Below are 22,321 nucleotides of genomic sequence, written 5' to 3'. Positions count from 1 at the left end.
TAATCGGGACAAATAGTGAACGTGGTTTAAATATTTTGCTTTGGATGGCGCCTTCAGTATTGATCCCAGTAGCTGTGCTATGGTCATCCAATCTTGTTGTTGTCTGTGCCAGTGTCTGGAGATCTCTGAGGAGCGGCAGGTCGTCATTTGATAAGCCAAACACAGACAGAGAGCAGGTAAGGGGAGGCTAGTTGACAACTTCCACACTGTTTTCTTTATCAGTTGTGCCTTTAAGAAGATTAAACTTTTTGAGTTTTAATTTCCTAATGCCTTTGAAAGCATCCATTCTCGTTGCCGCGTAATCAAACGAACTTTCAGGACAAAAAGATAGTCCCAAAGAGAGTAATTGCAACTCTGCTTTGTTGAGGGCTACAGTTGATAAATTTGTCACTGTGATGTTTCTGGCATTATTCTGCTCATTGTTTACTTGAGATTCCATCGGCATGTTTGGTATCGTCTGGTTGTTTCGCCTTTGTTTTGCCCGTCTCCTTTCTGGGCGTTTACGGGTGTTATTTTTGTTGTTGTCTTTTTGGTCGCAATGTTTGCTTGCGCTACTCCACTAAAAAATCAAATTCTTCTACAAGTGAAATTGGAACCCATTTGTCTCTGTTCTCGCTCTCCGTCTCGCTTTCCAGAGCTGAACTTAATTCGGAAGTCGATGATTCCGCTTGTTTAGACCCTTTGTTGTTTCTTGACAGGGTTTTGGAGGCGCCACTGTACTTGGATATTTTCATGTTTTCGTATTTTTAGCAAAAGTAAAAATGCGCCCACACTCCTAGTCTGCTTTGTCCCGGTGGTACTTGTAAGTCTTACGTTCCCGTATTTTATCCTCTTCTTTTTTTAACCGTTGTGTCATTTCTTCCCTCAGTTTCTTATCTTCATCACTTTGGCCCATAGCGCCTATTTCTTCATTCAGGCCGTCTATTTTTTATTGCAGTTCCAGTCGGTCTGACTCCGCATATTTGACCGACAAAATTACCAGTCTCCTTGATGATTCGAGATTTGTCTCAGCCCACTCATTCATCATGCATGGGTCCGGTGTCTCGTAACTAGGTGCAATTAATATTCGTAAGCCGCGTGGAATCCTCCCGACATCCAGATAACGCTGGAGGGAGTGACCCTCCCACCACTTACTCTGCTCGCTCTTCATTAGTTTCTCTAAGCTTCTGTATTTGTCACGGAGACTTGTGTTTTTGACTCCGGCTGTTGCATTTTGGGCTATGTAGTTAGTATTTATCATGTTCGTGTCACATTTCTGCCGCAGCTGCCTCGCGGTCTCTCAGCGCGTCGGCCGACATACCTTGGGGATTATATATTTTTTTAATGGTTTATGACTGGAGAGCGAGTTCTTTGCCTATTGAAATCCTTATTAGCAAAGTTGTTCTCTAGTCCTTGGCACACCCTTCTACCCAGCATTTTCGCGTTTCGGTTGATCCTACCTTGGGTTGCTGACAGTCCACCTTGGGTCCTCCGACTCGGGTCTGTCCCGCCTTGCTTCCTTGCTTGTTGTGTATATATATATATATATATATCTACTGGCGGTCGCCAGTAGATGGTTATAGTTAGGACCTAGATATATATATATATATATATGTATTAGTGTCTCAATTGGTGTATAAGCGGCTGCATGGGTTGGTGAGTAGCTACATGAGTGTCTATATGGGTTATTGATTTGTTGTCTGAGTATCTGTATGAGTGCCTGAGTGTCTGTGCGGGTGGGTGGGGGTGTGTGTGACTCTCTGCATACATGTCTGAGTGGGTGATTCACTGGTTGTATGGATTCAAAAGTACATCTGGGAAGGGCTGTATGGGTGAGTTAGTGTGTGTATGGGTGTGTTGGTGAGTGAATAAATGTCTCACTGGTATATGTGTGAGTAACTACATATGTTTTAAGGCAGTATATGTGAGTGTTGGAGTATATAAATGACTATACGTGAGAGTAAGTTATTTGAAGGAGTGGGTGTATAAAAGTGTCTGCTTGTATCAGTGATTGTATAAGACAGTAAGTATGTGTTAGTATCTGCATAAATAAGTGATGTGGTGTGTGTATAAATAACGCAGTTGGTGTGTATAACTGTATACATGAGTAAATGGGTTATGTGATTGATTCTTTGCATGACTGACTAGGTGTGTGAGTAACTCTATGGATGAGTGGTGGACTGTGACTGTATGTATAGGTCTATGAGTGCATATTATAGTACTGTATTGATGAGTAACTGCATGTATAAGTGAGTGGATGTGAGTGTAGACCTAGGAAATAGTGGGTGGTATGTAGTATCTGGCATTGTTGTGTGTATGGTTTCAAAAATAGTAGTCTGTATTTTAGAGTGCATGTATCAAAGTTTATATTAGGCCATCAGTATGTGCATCAGATTATCAGGTGGATGATGTCATCAGTGATGTCATCATTGATGTCACTGACCGTGTCATGAGTGATGTAATATGTGACGTCATCACCAGTGCGTTGCGGGCGCGCTAGTTATAGTTAGCTCAACTAACTATAACGGACACATTTCTCTGGTTTTATCTGAGTCAAATGTCCAACTAACTATAACGTCCCTGAAACCTATGTTTTTTTCTGTGAATTTCTAAGGTTTTTTTATAAACCCCCCCAAAAAAATTCTATTTTTTAAAAAAAAAACATTTTGGAACTCTATTATACTTTTAATATGTAATGTTTTATAACTTGAAAAAAAAGTATGTATATCGTTTTTTTTTTTTTTTGGAAAACTGAAGTCCCATACCAGTAGTGTACCAAGCTCCATCAGCACGCCAATCCTATCCGCCATATTGCTAAACTCGTAAAGGATGCGCATTTCGTATCCAACAGGTTCGTGGCACTGCGTCCCGCGCAACATCATATACGTATGTGGTAGCGCCAGCTGCTACTTTGGTATGCAACGGGTACGCAGTACCATGCCGGGCCTTACGTCATGTACGTATGGGGTCACGTCCGCTGCGCGTTGCGTATGCGATGAGCACACGCTGCCAGGCCCTGTGTTACGTCATAGACGTATGGTGTCGCGCCGGGAACGCAATTCGCTCATTTTATTTTTCGTCTCAAAACTATATCTAAATAAGTTTAAAGTGTATATGAGAACAAGCGATAATCTAAAATATTTTAAACATTTATATATTTCTAACTGTAATAAACTTATACTATGGTAATATTTTCTCAAAATCGCGTTGGGTGCGGCCTCCTTGCGTGCTCGCTGCGCGAATGCCATGTGACCTTAAAGAAAAGCATTTGATTGGTTCATAACATTTCCCATTGTAACAGTTGGAGGACCCCACCCTTTTTCGCCATTCTCTCTACAGCGTTTGATGAGAGACTCCTCTTCTGCTTACAGAGCTTTTTTGAAAACATTTTACTATGTACACATATCCGACAGTACACACAACATGCAACCATCCTCTTCATCAATATTCATGCTCTGTAAAGTAGCCTTCCACCTGTGATAGCCATGCATCTAAAAGCTACATAACAGAACTTTTCCCCACTGCCAGAGGTAACTTGGTTGCATACACTGTCCACAGCACAATGTAATCTGGTACGGCCCAGGGGCAGTATCATGCATACATAATGAACACACAGACACAGATAGATAGTGGAAGTGGGTACGGACACGTGCGCTCGACTCCTTTTTATTACCAGGGTCACATATCCAGTGACGTCTGTGCTGAATGCGTGTGGGGTGAGTGTAAAGCAGCCCTCAGGGAATGGTTGCTGCTAGCATCAACTACAACAGTAATCATTGGATCACACACAGAGATTCAATAATAAAAGGGTCAATAGTTTGTGCTGCAGGAAGGTAGGGACACTAGATGAGAAATAATACCCAAAAGATTCTATCGTAAAACAACCATAACTTGTGGTATACTAAGATACAGGCAGTAGATCTGAAATAATACACAAAAAGATTGTATCATAAAGGGCACATCAGGTCTAGTGCACTTAGATAGCCACATCAAAAGCATTCAGCATGTACACAGCCAGCGATGATGCGTGCTGCGGGCGGGCCGCACTAGGAGCAATGTCTGTTGCCTACAACACTACATCATCTGCAGTAGAGACTCGATCTGAATTGTAAATACTGCTGTCTGCACTGTAGGCCAGAGAGCGGTCAGCAAGGGCCCACAGCCATGTGGCGTTGAGTTGAGCTGCCCAGTTTGCCGTACGCGAAGCAACAAAAACCGTGTGCGGACCCTGTGATGATGCGTGGTGCGGACAGAGCACACTGGAGCAATGTCTTTTGCCTACAGGACTGCGTCATCTACAATAGCGACTTGATCTAAATTGTGAACACTGGTGTCTGCAGTGTAAATTGAAGGCAGTAGTGAGCACAGTCTTCCAGGAATACTTTTTCTCACGTCCTCTTCACAAAATACAACAACATAAATTCCACAAAACTCTGCAATAAATAAATCAAAACAATTCGAATTGCGATCTCTGCTGTCCACTGTGTACACTGTTATTCAGTGTTCTTTACCACTACCAAGAAGATTTTGGTCATTGTACTAGACCTATAAGTCATCTTAAAACACTTCAAGCAAGTATACTAAAAGGCTATTGTGTATATTTCAATAGACGTTGTAGTTAGTTGCCTACTGGATTCTGTAATTAAACAATCACAACTCCATCTGAATTGTGAGTCCTGCTGACCGCACTGTAGGCCAGAGGCAGTTGTCATTAACGCCTCACAGCCACGTGCCGTTGGATTCGGAAGCACGCAGTTGGTTGCACCGGATCGGAGTGGCTACACAGAAATCATCACAAACTTTAACTTCTGAAATCCTCAATCACAGAAACAACACCCCATTTCACTGTTCCCATCTGCTGTACCACGGTGTACTCCACCGACTGCAGTCAACCAAGCCCAATAATCATGTGCAGCAGTTAGCTACGGAAGCACAGAGTCTGATGCACCTCAACGGAGGGAGTTCTGTCAAAACCAACCAGCATGTAATATTGGACATCGTCCATTCTGGGATCAAGACACCGTTCCACTGTTGGGACCTAGAGTTGGTTACACCTGGTCGAAGCGAGTACCATCATCTCCACTCTCAGATGCAGTTCTAACATCGTCCATTTTCGGATCAACACCCCATTCCACTGTTCGGACCTGCTGTACCGCGTTGTACTCCACCGACTGGTGTCAACCAAGCACAATAATCATGTGCAGCACTTAGATACGGAAGCACAGAGTCTGATGCACGTCAAAGCAGGGACTTCTGTGAAAGTTCGCAAGCAGCAGCTAATATCGGACATCGTCCATTGTGGGATCAAGACACCGTTCCACTGTTGGGACCTAGAGTTGCTTGCACCTGGTCAAAGCGAGTACCTTCATCTCCACTCTCAGATGTAGTTCTAACATCGTTCATTGTGGTATCAAGACACCGTTCCACTGTTGGGACCTAGAGTTGGTTACAGCTGGTCGAAAGGAGTACCTTCATCTGCACTCTCAGATGCAGTTCTAACATTGTCCATTGTGGGATCAAGACACCGTTCCACTGTTGGTACCTCTTCGACTACTGTGTTAGTAGTATACAGAGCACTTCACGGTGCTGGGCCTCAGGCTGGGCGCCGTCTGCCTGTGTCGCGGTAGCCAGCGTTGATCTCAGGAGCCTTCCAAGCTCGCACACCTCGGCCCAAAAGCTTTCCGCCGGCACGTGGTGGGCCCTCTTTCACATACGACGGTGTCGAAAGGTGAACTGTGGGGCATATGTGCGTCGCAGCGGCCATGACGGTTTCTGGGTAGCAGCAGGCTCAGAGCATTATTCCCGCAGCCACCCTCGCTCACGGCGTCAGCCTCGTGGCGGTGTAAGCTGCGCAGACCTGACAGACATGTTCGCCATTCCGGAAGAGAACCACACCCAGAGAAACGTGCCTTTTATTCATACCCCTGCGCTAGCCTTGCTTACGCCGAGCCAGCCCACTACGCTAAAGATTTTGGGGGGGGGCACGTATGCGCTATGTTTTCGTAATCTTCCCTAATGACTGTACTATCATGGTTGCGTCCACTGTCACTCAGTAGACCATCAGTGTATGTTGACATGTAAATGTCTGTGCTCTGCATACTCGAGTCTCTCCGGCACATTCCCTCAACACTTTGCATTGTATACTTTTATAATCGAGAATCACTTGCCACCTTCGCACATACTTTGCTCCCATCTCTCCTCGCATTCTGCATTGTGTGGCAGAGGTTTATTTACGAGCAGTGGTTTCTCCCATTTACATATCCCTGTCTTAAAGAGGATACAGAAGTTTTGCAGCGTGAATCTTTCTGGATTCACTATGCTGTGCATTATTCCGCGATCTTGTGGTTGGGTCCGGATTCGTAGTCTTTTGTTTGTTTTTTTTTTTTTTTTTTTTTTTGTAGCCCAGGTGGGCGTCGACGTCCACCATTTGGTGCACCTCCCGTGACGTCGTTGTGCTTCCTGCGGAAGTCCCACCTTTGGGGCGCCATCCTCAGATTCTTTTTTCCGCCGTTGGGTCTGGATCGTCATCGGGAAGCTCCAGAAATTCACTCGGAGGAAGAAGGAAGAAAAGCGAGTTTCATCGATAGAATCAAGAGAAGACATCAGGAATAGAACAGATTTCATCAGGAGCGCGAAGAAAGAGGACCAGCGAGCCTTAGTGTGACCACAATGGCAGTCATTCATTACTATGCAAGAATGTCCAACTGCACGAAGCTTCTAAGCTTACAGCCCCCGATCTTGCGTGCTTTCTTAAAAGCACGCCAACTCCCACAATCAGACCAACATTCACACAGCTTTCTAACTGCAGTTATCTGCTTTTTAATAACTTGGACTGCTACGCAATGTGAGCTGGCATACCGTATGTCCTTACTGTTTCAAACCGGATAACTTCCTCTGGCAATCTCTATTCCCACCCACACAAAGTAACTCCCAAAGTTCAACTTGGCCTTCAATACCTACTTTGAAAACAGATTTTATTAAACGGAGCAAACAAAGCGCTTTTGTTTAAAACAGAAGTGTCCCTCACTTCTCCAAAAGTAATTTATCGACTGCAGATAGCACAAACTTCAAGTAAAATACACTCCCTTTTAAATACGAACCTCCCATTACACTTTCTGAATTGTTACACAATTTTCAACACATCTGACATTTAAGGTCTGGCACACTTTTTTAACATTGTCTCCTCCGGCCTTCTCACAGGCTTTCAAACTGTTTTTAGTCTAATACCAGACTTCATTCATTCGATCATCTCTGGAATAACAGCTACAGTGCCCCTAATTCTCGCTCTGTTTGCGGCCATCCTACTACTATTTTAGCTTGTTAAAAATGGCTACGCTCCCTGTGGTAACAAGCATGTCCGACAGAATACGTCTCTACGCGAAGCTACATCAATACCGTGAAAAAATGGAACAACTTTTCGGCTGCCTGCCTCTCTCTATTATTGGAGCCAGCTACAACATGACATTTATTTACCCATATACAATCTGCGTGCAACCATCTTTTTATTTCAAAACTTGCCCAATCGACTGGCGTATGGATCTATGCCTTGCCAATATCCCAGCAAACGCTCCCGATATCCAGCAGGTAATGGAGTATCTTGAAAACCACAAACTTGATTGTTCAGGCAGTGGAGCAATTGCGGATGCAACGCAAAAAGGTATCCTGGCGGAATGGGATTTCCGTGCAGCCGCGAAAGATCTCCTGCAACGTGCGACCTTTGACAACATCGCAGATTGCCTGCCAATTCAAATTGCTGCCCCAACATTCAAGGAACATCACTGTCCCTTCGAGGATATGAATTGGATCGCTTTGCTTTTCTCACAAGATTGCATCAATCGCCTCGTGGGACATTACGCATCTCAAGCTGCTGAAGAACTTCCGGACTGCAGTTTCCAAGACTTGTAAGAAATTCACTTTATTCTTGGATTGATTTTTTTATCCAACTTTTTAAACTTTTTCCTATTAAATTTTTTTAATACACTTCAATTGAACTATTTTCATATAACAACTTTCTAAGTATGCTTAGGCATTTGAACGCTGTTTTCATTATTGGCCCTTACCTCTCCACACTAACCAGGGATGGATGATGTATGGCCTATGCAAATACGCTATTTACTTGCTAAATTAGCCTAAACCCGACATCCATTTTGAAACCATATCTATTCTTTGTACACAAGTCTCTCTGCCTGCCTCTTATCCACGAAGCAATCTCACACAAATTAGCTCATCCGCCTCTGCTCACTAACTGGCGATCAAGATCAAAAAACACGGCATTGTTTAGGAACTGGTTGGCACAGTGTGGTAATCGTATCCTTTATTTTCATTCTACAATTTACAGTCATTCATGCCTAATAGGTATTGTTTATGTCACATGGAACTGTAATGTGGAATTGACTGATGCAGGAGCTTAGGTTTGAATACAAAAGAAGCGGTTGGAGTTTGCCTCAGCTGGATGCCTTAGCTCTTGCACCAGTGGTTATATTTATGGCACTTACATGAAGACACTTTTTATATAACTTGCAGACTCCATCACTTTATACCACACAGCCACTTTCTTAAACACACCTGATTTCACCATTTGTCTTTTGTGGCATTGCAACATTCTGCATTATATTCTTCACGATTATTTCTTTATTCCTGCTTGCTAAAACACTCCATTCGAGTCTTCAGACCGGTAGGGGTGAGTAGTTTGCTTCCCACCCCCGCTATAGTCTAAACCCATACTAACACCACTTCCTCAGCTATGCTACAGCGGCCAGTATCCTACAGCGCCCAGAGCACATCAGTTTACATTAATCACCTCACAGTTTCATCCCCGAGTGTACCGGCACCTCACCTCAGCACCATCTCACTCTGGGCAAAACAGCAATTTCACACCGGTAGGACTGCATACATCGCTTCACACTCCCTGTATAGCACACCCTAACCACCCCACAGACCTCCCAGCGCTCCTACCCTCCTCTTTCCTACTCTTTTTGCCCTTTTTTCCCCTTACTCGCTTCAACGGAATCACAAAATGACGGCCAACACTTCCTAGTTGTAACCGCTCGCAGCACTCACAACAAATAAGCAGCAAGCTCGTGCTCGTAACGCCTCAGCCAATCAGGTGGCAGAATTCCCAAATATCGATATCTGTAAATTTCAATATTTCTCAAAAACTACTGAACGGATTTACACCAAATAAACAAAAACGTGCTTTCTAGACCAAGACCCTTCTCCCTGCCAAATGTAGGGTAATTCCGTTCACCCGTTCAACCTGTAGCCGTGTCTAAAGTTTCCTATGGAAATTAACATGGAGAAAACACGTTTTGGGACCCCCCTTTTTTCTTGCCCCCCCCCCCCCCCCCCCTTGACGAATCACCCCCAAACTTCCCACATAGGAGCTGATATGAACAAATAATTAGTTTGGTAAATTTAATGAAGATTCATCAAACGAAGCCAAAGTTATAAGCAAAACACAAAATTCTCTTCCTATGGAAACTTGGTCCTAACTATAACTACATACTGGCAACCACCAGTAGGTAATATATATATATATATATATATATATGTGTGTATATATATATATATATATTTATTTCAGTAAATGCTTGGATTCCGGAGTAGCGTGCTACTCGTGGAAAAAGCACTTCAACACCTCATCAGGGGTAGCAAGCGCTATATAAATGCAAACCTTTTTCCCTCTTCTACCCTTCTCAATCCAAATAACTGACTAACATATCCACTAGTCAAATTACTTTCATATTTCACTATACTAATTCACCACTAATACTTTATGGGTTCTGGAGTAGCGTGCTACCCGCCGAAAAGCGCTTTGATGCCTTGTCAGCGGTAGTAATCGTTATATAAATGCATTTACAATACAATACTATATATATTATTATTATTTTCTAGCTTTCTATGTGCTTTTATGAATGTATATTACTTTTACCCTCCATCTTCTAAGGGTTCCTAGGTTACCTACAACACTGCTTACTATTCTGATTCAAGCATGTGAATCTATGAAAGATCCTGGATAAGAAAATGAGTTACTTACCTGTAACTGCAGTTATCCAGTATTGGTATCTTTTTCATAGATTGACATGCGACCCACCCTCCTCCCCAAAAGAGGCTCCTCTTATAACTTGGAATTAATTATTCCCACTTGTGCTTAAAAAATGAATGTACTGGAACGAGACGCGGCTCGTTGTGTGTCAAGACACGCACATGGACAACATAAGAACAAAAGTTACTTACCTGTAATCTGTGGTTCTCAAGTATTGGTATCTTTCATAGATTCACAGGCATGTGAATCTATGAAAGATACCCCAATACTGCAGAAGTGTCCTTTTTATGAAACAGGGCTATTAAGAATATATAGTCCCTGGGTGAAGAGGTGGCTAGCTGGTACGAGGGGCCTTGGCTACTACCGGTCACAGTGTGTTCATAATACGTGTCCAGAAAAGGTGGACAGTGTCTGCGTGCCCTGAAGAAATTCCACTACAATTTACAGGCAATGAAACCTGTCGGCCCATCATTACTTGGTCTGCAAACATGCAGTATGTTTTTATTTTGAATAAGCCCACAAGTGTAGAATAAAAGTGGCTCCTTGGTGACTGTGTGGCTCATCTCAATTTTAATCACACGGGGTTGTTTTGTGTTATGATTATACACATGTTCACCGTTTTCACTGGTCTTCTGGACACCAATAATTTTTTGTTTGTACGAGGTAGAGACCAATGATGAGAAACGTGGGCATAACTGGTGATAATTAACTAGTAAACCCCCTCTGGTGGTGCGCATGTGAGGCGCTACCTCGTTTGTTCACATTTTTTGCACATTGGCACGGATTGGTGTTTTATATATACCTGTTAATTTGTAGGGTATTTTTGCGTGAACACAGTGACTGTTGATTCGTAGATTGATTCTTTTAAATAATAAGATATAGGGCGAATATGAGTAGGGACAACACCTATAAAATATTAAGGATTGTCGTTGAGGAAGAAAATAAATTCCTACTACCCACTTTTGAAGTGAATTTGATTTTCGCCCGAGCAGATTAGATCTAATTGTTGTTGTTTATCTTAAAATATGAATGACTTGGCCTCTGTTGGGAGTGTTCTAGAGGGTGCAATTGCCTGAGTGGTTATTGTTTAAGTTTGGTCCTTTTTTAATAAGGACGTAGATAGGCTATTAAACTGTCTTTTTCCATTGCCATTATAGCCTATGATTCTAATACATAGTGCTTTATTATAGTACCATGGGACTCCCGCTTCAACGACGGGGAATGATTCAAGCATGTGAATCTATGAAAGATACCAATACTGGATAACTGCAGTTACAGGTAAGTAACTTATTTTCTTACCTTCAGTAATGATCTTTCTGGTGGATACTCTTAACTGCAGACCCCTCTGCAATCCACCTGTCTCCCCATACTGTGGAACCGATTCCTTTGATCCATACTAAAAAGATTACAATTCGAGATCGGCACATCACTCGACGGATATCAGAAAGAAACGGTTGATGCATGGAGGTGGCAATTATATTGTGGACTTGACGTCATTTCGGGGGTGGGAGAAACCCGACACAGAGCCACACCACACCACCTACTGGCCCACAAGGGAATTGCAGAGAAAAATCTTCAGATCCAGTCTGGCGCCTGGTAAGTATTCATGAGGTGAGGAATCTGCTATTAGATAGAGTAACCATCAGAAAGAGCGTTATCAAAGGTAAGTAACTTATTCTTTGGATGATAAGTATGGGAGAAAAGGTTTAATGACTATTACCATTTTCTTCTAATTAAGACTCGTGTACCAAAGCTAGGACTATATTTCCTATATTTATTATTACTGGAACACAATTTTACAATAGTAAGTTATTTTTTCGTTTCATGAAGGTATGCAAGCAAGTTCAAGCAGTATGGTGCTGCCAGAAGCTAATGATAGCCGTAAGCGTCCAAATGTGTCAGAAATAAGAACAAAATCTGGAAAAAAGAAATGTTTTTGGTAAGTCTGCTTTTTATATGCTGTGATAAGTGGCTTTCGACATGCCATATCTTTAAATTATACTTATTGATGTAAAAAGAGATAATTTTGAGGAACATTTGGCTAAATGTTAATTTATGCCTCCAGTTAACATTGCATCCCTATGATCGATTGTAAGTTGAGTTGTTCAGTATTGATTCATTGTCTCTGGTTGTAAGAGATATTCATTGTTGCTCCATGGTGATAAAATTAGCACCATGGAGTAAAAATGAACATCCGGCAGAGTCGAGTACTTCGCCCCCTGACCTCTCCCCCTGGAAATTCTAATCTGGGAATCGCACAATAAACTCAGGGCCCTATAGTGTTGTTGCCAGATCAGCTTACGGGATGGTCTCTTGCAGTATTGAAATCATTAAAGTTCTCCTGCTGTTTTTTCCTGTCCCTGTTTCCTGATAGTGGGCCAGGATAATTTGACTCCATTTCTAATGCTCCTGACAGATGGGCATGTCTACTCTATTTTGTGAGTCTACAGATCCGCTAATGGCTACACTGGCAGGTAATAATTGTGTGACTTTTTCTAGCTCCATCAAGGGATGCGACGGAACTATGTTATTGGAAGCCTATGGAAGCAAAGCTTGAATGGATATTTGTCCTAATGTTTGGGTAAATGTACCTTCTGCTTTCAAACCTGGGATTGGGCCATGTTTTCCGTTTTACCATTCTCAGTTATCCTGATCATCCTAATAGGCTAGTCATGGGATTGAGTTCTCTGTAATCTTTTGATTAAGACCTGGTATTCTGATTGATTCAATGCTTTTCTGCAGTGCTGTCAATTTTTAGATTAACCTTCTTATGTTCTGCTTTACGAGCGTCCCTTCCTGTTATTCTAAAGTCCGATTATATCAGCTTCAGACAATTAGGGGTTGTCAGCTTAGCATTTTAAAGATTCTAAGACTGTTCCTATTACATCTTTACATATCTTTTCACCACTGACTGAATGAAACTTTTCAGCTGATCTTATTTTGCACTAGTTTTTTTTTATCTAATTAGAAACGTACTTGGTTAGGGTTCTCAATTTTATTTTACCCATTAGAAGCATGGAGACAAGAGCTATGCTTCCTCTGAAATATCTGCTAGAGAGTGCTTCAAAATTCTAGGACTGCTGACACCCTATTTCTATCTTGTACAGTCTCCACAATCTGTGCCTTGCGTGTCCATGTACCATATCAGGTGGTAGTTTCAGGTGGTTTTGTTTTTAGACGAACATCCGTAATCTGCATTGAGGGTCAAAGCACATGGCTAAGTGTAAATGAAGGTGAAAGGTAAGTTCACCTTCAAATTTACAAGATGCTCCTGTGGAAAATATTAGCCATACTTTCTTTGAGATAGCTTTAGATTCCTCTTCAAAAGGCCAGTTATTGGTAGCCTCACTTTTCCTCACCTTTCCTCACCTTTCTCTTAAAGTAACAGATTCATTCCTAAAAGTGCCAGATTTACAATAAACGTTATCCGGCTGCCACTGATTGGTCTTTAATTAACAATATTATTCCCATTTTGGACATGCCATGTATCCCATCCTGTTTGCAGTAAGCAGTGTTTCTAAAGTTCTTGAGATATTAGGACTTAGACCACTGATTCGAAAATTCTGGCACTGCAGATTGTAAATTGCCACCAGCAGAAATCAATGACCAGAAGCAGCATGTCTATGTGCCTGTAGAAATGGTGAACCTGTTCTTGTTTCCATTGGTGTTTGCAGCTTGCTGTTTCACATGATGCTCTTCCATAAATTCAGCATAGGAGTAGCTTATGGCAGTGTTAGAGAGCAACTACTACACAAGTATAGTGAAGGGAAAGGATATGTAACTGCAATGTATTAGGATAAATGATACCTAAATACTATGTATTACCTCAACCTGGCACAAAAAAGTGAATACTATGGATCACATGCCAGAAAAAAGCGATATCCAACTTTAAGGATCGTTCCTAAAAAGGACTAGAGCTCTCAATCATTGTGGTGGCATGTTTCATCATCTGGCTCCTCCACACCATAGTGACATCCAGTCCACACAGTACGCGTGCTACACTTCTTTTGGAGAACTATGTAAGTTGTGCCTAAAGTGGAAATATCTTATTGAACTTTATTGTTCCCTCCCTATCACACGGTTAAAAGCAATGTACTCATAGACCTGTTTAATGCAGACCCCGAAGTATGTGCCATTGACATGTTTCTACTCACTATGGAAGTCCCTGTGTGATCTGGTGCATTAGTCAGGATGGGCAAGCAGTTCCCTAGAATCCTTAACACTATCCCTGTTTCAGGGTTGGTTACATTTTTGTCAGGTGTGTGTGTGTCGGTTTCCTTCCTTCCTTCCTTCCTTCCTTCCTTCCTTCCTTCCTTCCTTCCTTCCTTCCTTCCTTCCTTCCTTCCTTCCTTCCTTCCTTCCTTCCTTCCTTCCTCTTCCTTCCTCTTCCTTTCTCTTCCTTTCTCTTCCTTTCCCTTCCTTTCCCTTCCTTTCTCTCTCTTCCTTTCTCTCTCTTCCTTTCTCTCTCTTCCTTTCTCTCTCTTCCTTTCTCTCTCTTCCTTTCTCTCTCTTCCTTTCTCTCTCTTCCTTTCTCTCTCTTCCTTTCTCTCTCTTTCTTTCTCTTTCTTTCTCTTCCTCCCTTCCTTCCTTTTCCTTTCTTTCCCTCTTTCCTTCCTTTTCCTTTCTTTCCCTCCCTTCCTTTCTTTCCCTCCCTTCCTTTCTTTCCCTCCCTTCCTTCCTCTTCCTTCCTTCCTTCCTTCCTTCCTTCCTTCCTTCCTTCCTTCCTCTTCCTTTCCCTTCCTTTCCCTTCCTTTCCCTTCCTTTCCCTTCCTTTCCCTTCCTTTCTCTCTCTTTCTTTCTTTCTTTCTTTCTCTTTCTTTCTTTCTCTTTCTTTCTTTCTCTTTCTCTTTCTCTCTTTCTCTTTCTTTCTTTCTCTTTCTTTCTCTTTCTTTCTCTTTCTTTCTCTTCCTTTCTCTTCCTTTCTTTCTCTTTCTTTCTTTCTCTTTCTTTCTTTCTTTCTCTTTCTTTCTCTTTCTTTCTCTTTCTTTCTTTCTCTTTCTTTCTCTTTCTTTCTCTTCCTTTCTCTTCCTTTCTTTCTCTTCCTCCCTTCCTTCCTTTTCCTTTCTTTCCCTCCCTTCCTTTCTTTCCCTCCCTTCCTTTCTTTCCCTCCCTTCCTTCCTTTTCCTTTCTTTCCCTCCCTTCCTTCCTTTTCCTTTCTTTCCCTCACTCTGGATTCACCGTTCTTCGGGAAGGACAGGCCTTTTTAAGTGATACAAGAAAATAATTTAGCAGCCTATAATGTAGGCTATTTTGACCAATTCCATTAATTTGCTTTAAAAATAGATTGGAAAACAGAAATGTTCCTTGAACAGAAGGTGCCATTTAAAAAAAAAAAAAAAAAATCTCTGTCTAGATAGGTATTTCTTAGATTTGGCCGCACCTGTACTTAATGGACCATATTTGACAAACAACTGTTTGATATCCTTAGTTTTGTCTAGAAAAAATCTCAGGATTCTTCTCGCGTTGAGTATAGAGACATTTCTCTGCTGGAGAAGAGGGGTTCTGAAAGAACATTGCTAAGATAATAATTTGGTTTACATGAAAATCCAAAGCTAGTTTAGAGTGAGTCCTTGTTACCACCCTATTACTATAGAAATATTTATATATATTTCTTTGCTATATAATATAAATTATATGATTCATGGGACCCTGCATGCAGATGTTCTAGCCAAAAGGAAAGCAGCCTTCCAGGAAGTGTTGTAAGCAGGCTCAAATAGAAAGCCTCTGAGTCTTGAAAAGACGATATTGAAATCCCATGACTGAAAAGGTCTCCAAATTGGGTGGAAAATATTCTTTGGGCCCTCCAGATAGCCCCTAACTACAGAGATCCTGGAAAAAGTGGTTTACGCAAGGCATTTCCGGTAGGCAGTAATGGCTGCCAGGTCACCTTTTATGGATAAAAATTATACACCTGATCTGGCCAAATGCTGAAGATTGAGTACTGGGACACCTCACATAGAGGTAACCATGGTCTTTATGAATCGTATTGTTAAGTAAAGCTTCTTCTTGTTTGTTGGTGGCATCAAATTTGTTCTAAGAACACTAGATGCAGAATCTTTTCCATTTAAAAGAACAGGAAACTCTGCTGGAAAGGCGCTTAGCTTCCCTCAGAATGTTCATGCAATCCTTTGGGAGGTTCAGGTGGCCATATTGTATGAGTGCTGGAGCCTACGTTATAGACTGCTAAATTATTTTGTGTCACATAAAAATTCCTGCCCTTCCTGAAGTATGGCGAAGATATAATTAAAAAATGTATACTTAGTAAGACTTGTTATGGAATCTCACACATAGGCGGAATTTTTCCGTGGTTATGATTTCAATGGAAATTTCTCTGAAGGAGAACTAGGATTACAGGTCGGTTCCTTATAGCTTGCCTCATGGTGCATCTCAGAATCAGTCCTTTTAACCTATCTTGACCCTATATTGGGCCACCTGGTTATGGCCAGTGTATCAGCTCCTCTCTTGAAGCTTCTCCAGCTTTTGAAGCGACCACTGGTACAGCTTAATGGTGGAGAGCAGGCACATGGGCAGAGGTCTGACTTCAGCAATGCTGAAGAAGAGGTTGTACTAGTTTGTGTGTGCATGAACATAGGGCTTTGTGCTGCTGACCGTCTTCATACGAGCAGCAACTGGGCTCAATCAATCAAGGTTTGTAAAGTGCGGCCACTCACCTGTGAAGGTCTCTAAGCACTGTGGGGGTGTGGGCTTGAGGCTGCCAATCAGTCTGCGCTATGGTGTTCAGCCAAAGAGCCAAGTCTTGAGGTCCTTCCTGAATTGGGTCAGCGACGGGGATTGTCTGAGGTGGGTCTGCAGGGTGTTCCAGGTCTTGACAGTGAGGTAGGAGAAGGATCTTTCTTTGGTTCTTGTCTTGTGGATCCGAGAGGCAGTGGCCAGGGCCAGCTGAGCCGCGTGGTGGTATCTGATGGCAACTTGTATTGAGTGGCGGTGGTTCAGGTATGCTGGTCCTGCGTTGTGGAGGGCTTTGTAAGCATGCATGAGGAGCTTTATGGAGATCTTTTTGTTGACTGGGAGCCAGTGGAGAGTATTATAAATGGGGTAACCCGTAGGACCACTGGACCAGGGTGAACAATGGTACATAAATAAACAGTCACAGTGGAAAGCTGGTTTCAAAATATGCGTATGTAGAACCGAATGCTAATACATTAAATAATTCAAACGTCACTGCAAAAACAGATGATTTCTTGTGATTTAATTAACATCACAGAATCGAAATTAATCAAAACATAAGAATATGTGATGAATCAGCATAGATACACATTGGTGCTCAGGGAAAAAGGGGGAGGGTAGGGGGTGAGTGCTCAAGGAGAATTGAGTGATGGTGTAAAGGAGCGGAAAGGTAATGTGGTTCAAATACATCCACGTTTTTTTAGATCCAATCCGGCCTTTTACTTGGCAAAAGAATATATTCACAAACATAAAATTATAGGAACAGATAAACATGTCTCTGTCGCCTGTGTTTGATATAAGTAACAATATGTCAACGTTTCGACCCCTGTAATCATAAAGGTAACTTCATCCTTATCAGCACTCAAAGAAATGGTGAATGAGGGGAAAGGAGCACCTAGAAATTAATAGGCTAAAATTAGGTGACGTCAAAAGTAAAGCGATGCTATATCAAAAGGTAGTCAGCGGTAATTACCATTAGATGACAGCACGTACATTCTGGCTGTATTAACTAGATGAGGGCCCGTAAGCTCCTAAACAAAAAATCAGAGGAGGAGAACAAAGGTCAAATTGTGACCCATAGGAAAACCCTTCCCAAAAGGTGTAATTCCAGTGAAATTCACTTGAAAAAATTGTGAAATTCCAGTTAATGGAAGTGATGGGTGCCACAAGTACACCTAGGTATCCGGACTGGGTTGATTAGTAACCTAGAAAAACAGAGGCCACAAATACTTCAGACCGCATCAGAACATATTAAATATATCCAAATTATAAAAAGCACATTGGATTAGTGAGACAAGCGCAATAAAACATATGAATATGCGCGACATGCATGGCAAAAGTGTTGCTTAAAAATGGTCATATGTGGACAGACATATCAGAAATGGATTCTCAAATGAGGTATACAGATTGCGGTAAACCTCAGCAAACGGTTCTGTAGCGACGGAACAAACCATTAAAAACCACCTGTACACTAAACGCGTCTTAATCCTAGTGCCCAGTGGTCTGAAATAACGGGGCCTAAGCGCAAGAGCCAACACTGCGATGCCCGTAGTACATATTACGTTGGTAAAGAGTCAGCCAGCATTAAAAAGCCGATTATCAAACTAACCAACTCGGGTCAACAACTATGTGGTAAGTTACAGTAGTGTCTAAAATACATCCAGTGAAGTAAGGGACTTTAAAGTGAACTAAGTCAACATTTGGAAAAGCAAAGTGACAATGAAACCACGAACGGTCATCAAAAACAATTTAAACAAAATTTCCCATTGTTGCTAATTACACAAAATCCTATGCCAGTGAAAGGTACTGAATCAAGCTCACTATCGCATGTGCCAAACAAACTCCCCGCATGCTTAAGGTATCAAGAGGCAGAGAGGATTACTCCCCGGCGGCGGCTCCGGTCTGAATCAAAAAGCCAAGCGGCCCCAGTGGTGGTGTCTATTTCTCCTGAGAAGGGACGTGTGCACGTCGGTTGCGCGGCTCTACAGATGCTGGATGCTGACTATAGCATCACATGACTGTAAAAGGCTAAAAAGGCATAGTAGAAAGACGGGCTATTTAGGAAGAACGGATGTATTCAATAATAGTGTAAATTCTACTCAAAGAACCCCTACTAGTGGGCGTGTACTCTTGGTGGGAAATATATAAATTAGCGGTGTTGGTGTGCAGAAGGACATGTATATTACAGGAGTAATTGTCCAGTCAAAAGGTGCACAGTATCATGTCACATCATTGGATCTATAATCAATGTATGGTCCTGGTGTTCATAACATTGGTTACTGTCCAAACAAATGGCGCACAATATATATGTGAACATTGCACCCATGCATAACACATTTTAAGTACTTAATGGATCATATGACAACATTTGTTCTATAGTGGCTCAGAAAAGGCCAAATTGATGAGATAACCAAATTTCAAACAGTCTAAGGGATCGGTGGATCCAGGTCCCAGAAGAAGGGCCTGAGACAGTGATGCTTTTCAGATAGGGAAAAGGGAGACCGGCGAAACGCTTCCAGGCATCCTTATGTTATAGAAATCTGATAGTATGAGCGTACTAGTCTTTAACTAATCAAGACAGTTGGGCGTATGTGACATCCATCTCATTCAGGCCATCCCTGACAGATTCAAAAAGGTCCATCCATTTGCACTCACAAATGTTTAATATTGAATCCAGATCACCCCCCTGGACCCAATTTGATTTTCTCAAGAACCACCCATTTCATGGACTCTGGTTGGTGATTACTTGCTTGAAAATGTTCCACCAAAGAGGCCCCAGCAGTGTGACACCTGATCCGGCTGCAATGTTGGAGTATCCGTGCCTTTATTTTCTGTCTAGTTTGCCCAATGTAAATTAGGTCACAGGGACATAAAATAGCATGAATCACCTCCGACGTATTGCAATTAGTGTGTACCGTGAGATCAATCTTATGCTGGCGATAGCAAAATTGTTTAGTTTGTAAAGTCATCTTGCAAGCTTTACAGCGGCTGCATTTATAGTGGCCAACCACTTCCGGTAGCTGCCACAGTGTCTGGATTGTTGGTTCAGGTGGTAGTTCAAGTAAGGATCTAACCACATGGTCCTTAATGTTCTTCCCTTTCTTAAAAGAGTGCATTGGAGGATCCTGTATCTCCAGATCGTCAGCAATGATTTCTCAATGTTTGTTAACGATTTGTCTGGCATCGCTGCAGGTATTGAAGGTTGTGATGCAAATCATTATTTCCTTTTTGTCAGTGGTCCGGTCTTTTGGCGTAAGTAGTGTATCACGTTGGTTAAACCAGGCCCTTTTCCTTGCCCTCTTCACCAACCTCTTGGGGGACCCACGCTCGATCAGCCGTGATATTAAGTCATCAGGTTCCAGGAAAAAGTCTTCCTTGCGGAAAAGGGTATTCCTCTCTGCAGGTTTTCGGAATAAGGTAGTGTATAGTTGTTGATCCTTCGCTTTAATGGAGCTATCGAGAAAATCAATGGACTCAGTGTCCGATCTTCCATTAAGCCAAGTATGAAATTCCTGAAGGTCTGCCACAGTGCCGGTCCATATTAACAGCACATCGTCAATGTACCTTTTCCAATAGGTAACATTGGTGCTGAATGGGTTCAAGGTGTTATAGATGAACTCCTGCTCAAAATGATCCATAAATAGTATTGCCAGATCCGGTGCAAAGGTGGCCCCCATGGAAACACACAAGTTGGTTTGGTGAGCTCATCTGCGCAGTCGGAGATCCAGTTGTGGAGTGTTCTGGCTGCGTCGTTTGCGTCTGGTGCCCAGGTGTGGTTCTCTCGGGTGAGGGTGGAGTTAAGTTGCTCGTCGGTAACCTTGCACCAGTTCCTTCGTGGTGGGTGTGGGGCTGGTTTGGGTGCCTTGGGTTTGTTGATGGCGAAGTGTACGTAGTGGTGGTCGGTCCATGGCGGCTGCGTTGAGAGGCTGAATTGGACGCTGTTTCCTGCCACGAAGATGGGGTTGAGGGTGTGTTCTGCTCTGTGGGTCGGTGTGTTGACGAGTTGTTTAAGTCCGATGCTGGCGAGGTTGTCACGAAGGATGGTGGAGTTGGGGTCGCTAGGGTTGTCGAGGTGGAAGTTCAGGTCTCCAATGAGTGTCGTTTGTTGAGGCGATGGCGTGGGGTGATATGAAGTCGGTGATGGTGGTGGCGAAGGGTGTTCGGGGGCCGGGGGGTCTGTAGACGAGGGTTCCTGGGAATGTGGCTTTGGGGGTAGACTGGATCTGGAAGTGCAGGTGTTCGGCGGAGGGGAAGGTTTAGCTGGAGGTGGTGAGGCGGAGGGTGCTCTTGTGGGCGATAGCGAGGCCCCCTCCTGGGTGGTTAAGGTGGTCTTTCCTCTGGATCTTGTATCCGTCTGGGATTGCGGTGCTGATGTCGGGGGTGGAGGATGCGTTGGTCTAGGTCTCTGTGAAGAAAGCGATGTTGGGCGAGTGAGAGTCGAGTGGGTTCCAGATTTCCATGGCGTGTTTGTGTACGGAGTCTACGGTGAGGAGGTTGCATTTTAGGGTGTCGCCAATGTTTGCGTCGGCGGTGTTGGAGGCTGGGGTGGCGGTGAGGGGCTGGCAGCACTGGAGGCAGGAGAACTGGCCGTGGGTCATGTTCTGCAAGGCCTGTTGGCATACTCTAAGTCTTCCAGGGTTGAGTGAAAGGAGGGTGGCGGTGTCATAGCAATGGATAGTGGGAGGTCCAGGGTTCCTGGCGCAGCGGCTGCCATTAAGTAGGGGAGGTAGGAGGGAGCGGGGAAATTCCGGGGGAGAATTCCCGGGTGGAATTCCGGGGGGTGAGGGGCCACAGGGAGAGCAGCAGGAAAAGGCGAAAATAACAGGCGGTATGAGAAAATAAAAACAGTGTTGGAATTAGAGCAAGACACAGATGGGCACAATAACAGTGACACAACAAGGAAAAATTAAGAAAAAAACGGCTGAGAAAGGTTACGGTGGTTGCAGGCAGTCTGGTCCCAGTTGGAGCGGGCAGCAGGCGCAGGAGCGGGTAGATTAAGATATTTATAGAGGTACAGGATGAGAAATAGGGTAGTGCATTGGATATGCTTTTCAGGAGGAAAGTAACAAACACACAGATCCAAGTACATGGAAGGTACATAGATGCACAATGGAAGAAGTCCATGTATTGCTTAGTGGGTGATAGAAAGTAGCTTGAACGTGGTTCTTCTGGCAACCGGTAACCAATGCAGGGATTTCAAGGCAGGTGAGATGTGGTCTCGCAGTTTGATATGCAAGAGTAGTCTGGCAGCCAAGTTCTGAATCCGTGTAGTCTTTTCATGGTCGTTAAAGGTGATCCGTGGTAGAGGCTATTGGCGTAATCGAGTTTAGACGGAACCAGGGAGATGGTAGCTTGGACCTTGTGTGGAAATCCTAAATGAGGGAAAATTTGTTGCAGCGGTTTTACAGCGACAAAGCTTGATCTTGCTAGTTTGTCCACTTGGGCATTCACTGGTAGCTCGGAGTCCATGGTAATTCCGAGGTGTCTTACTTCCTTCGATACTTTAGGTGGTGGTCCCAATTCATCAGGCCAGGCGACAAGCGGGTCCTAATGTTTCCAATCACCACACAAGAGTATTTCTGTTTTGGAAGTATTCAATTTGAGGTGGCT

The 22,321-nt window shown here is 43.1% G+C and overlaps 1 protein-coding gene across 1 annotated transcript in view; it reads left to right on the top strand.

The window, feature by feature from the left end:
* SDE2 (spliceosome associated SDE2) overlaps nt 1–22,321 on the top strand; it is a 330,538-nt gene that overhangs the window by 222,556 nt on the left and 85,661 nt on the right. Inside the window, exon 5 of the mRNA XM_085610407.1 lies at nt 11,855–11,963. Coding sequence (XP_085466533.1) covers nt 11,855–11,963 — 109 coding nt within the window. The remainder of the gene's footprint in view (nt 1–11,854; nt 11,964–22,321) is intronic.

This window comes from Triturus cristatus, chromosome 6 (genome assembly GCF_964204655.1).
Source record: "Triturus cristatus chromosome 6, aTriCri1.1, whole genome shotgun sequence".
Taxonomy (NCBI): Eukaryota; Metazoa; Chordata; class Amphibia; order Caudata; family Salamandridae; genus Triturus; species Triturus cristatus.
This window is presented reverse-complemented; position numbering and strand designations above follow the sequence as displayed.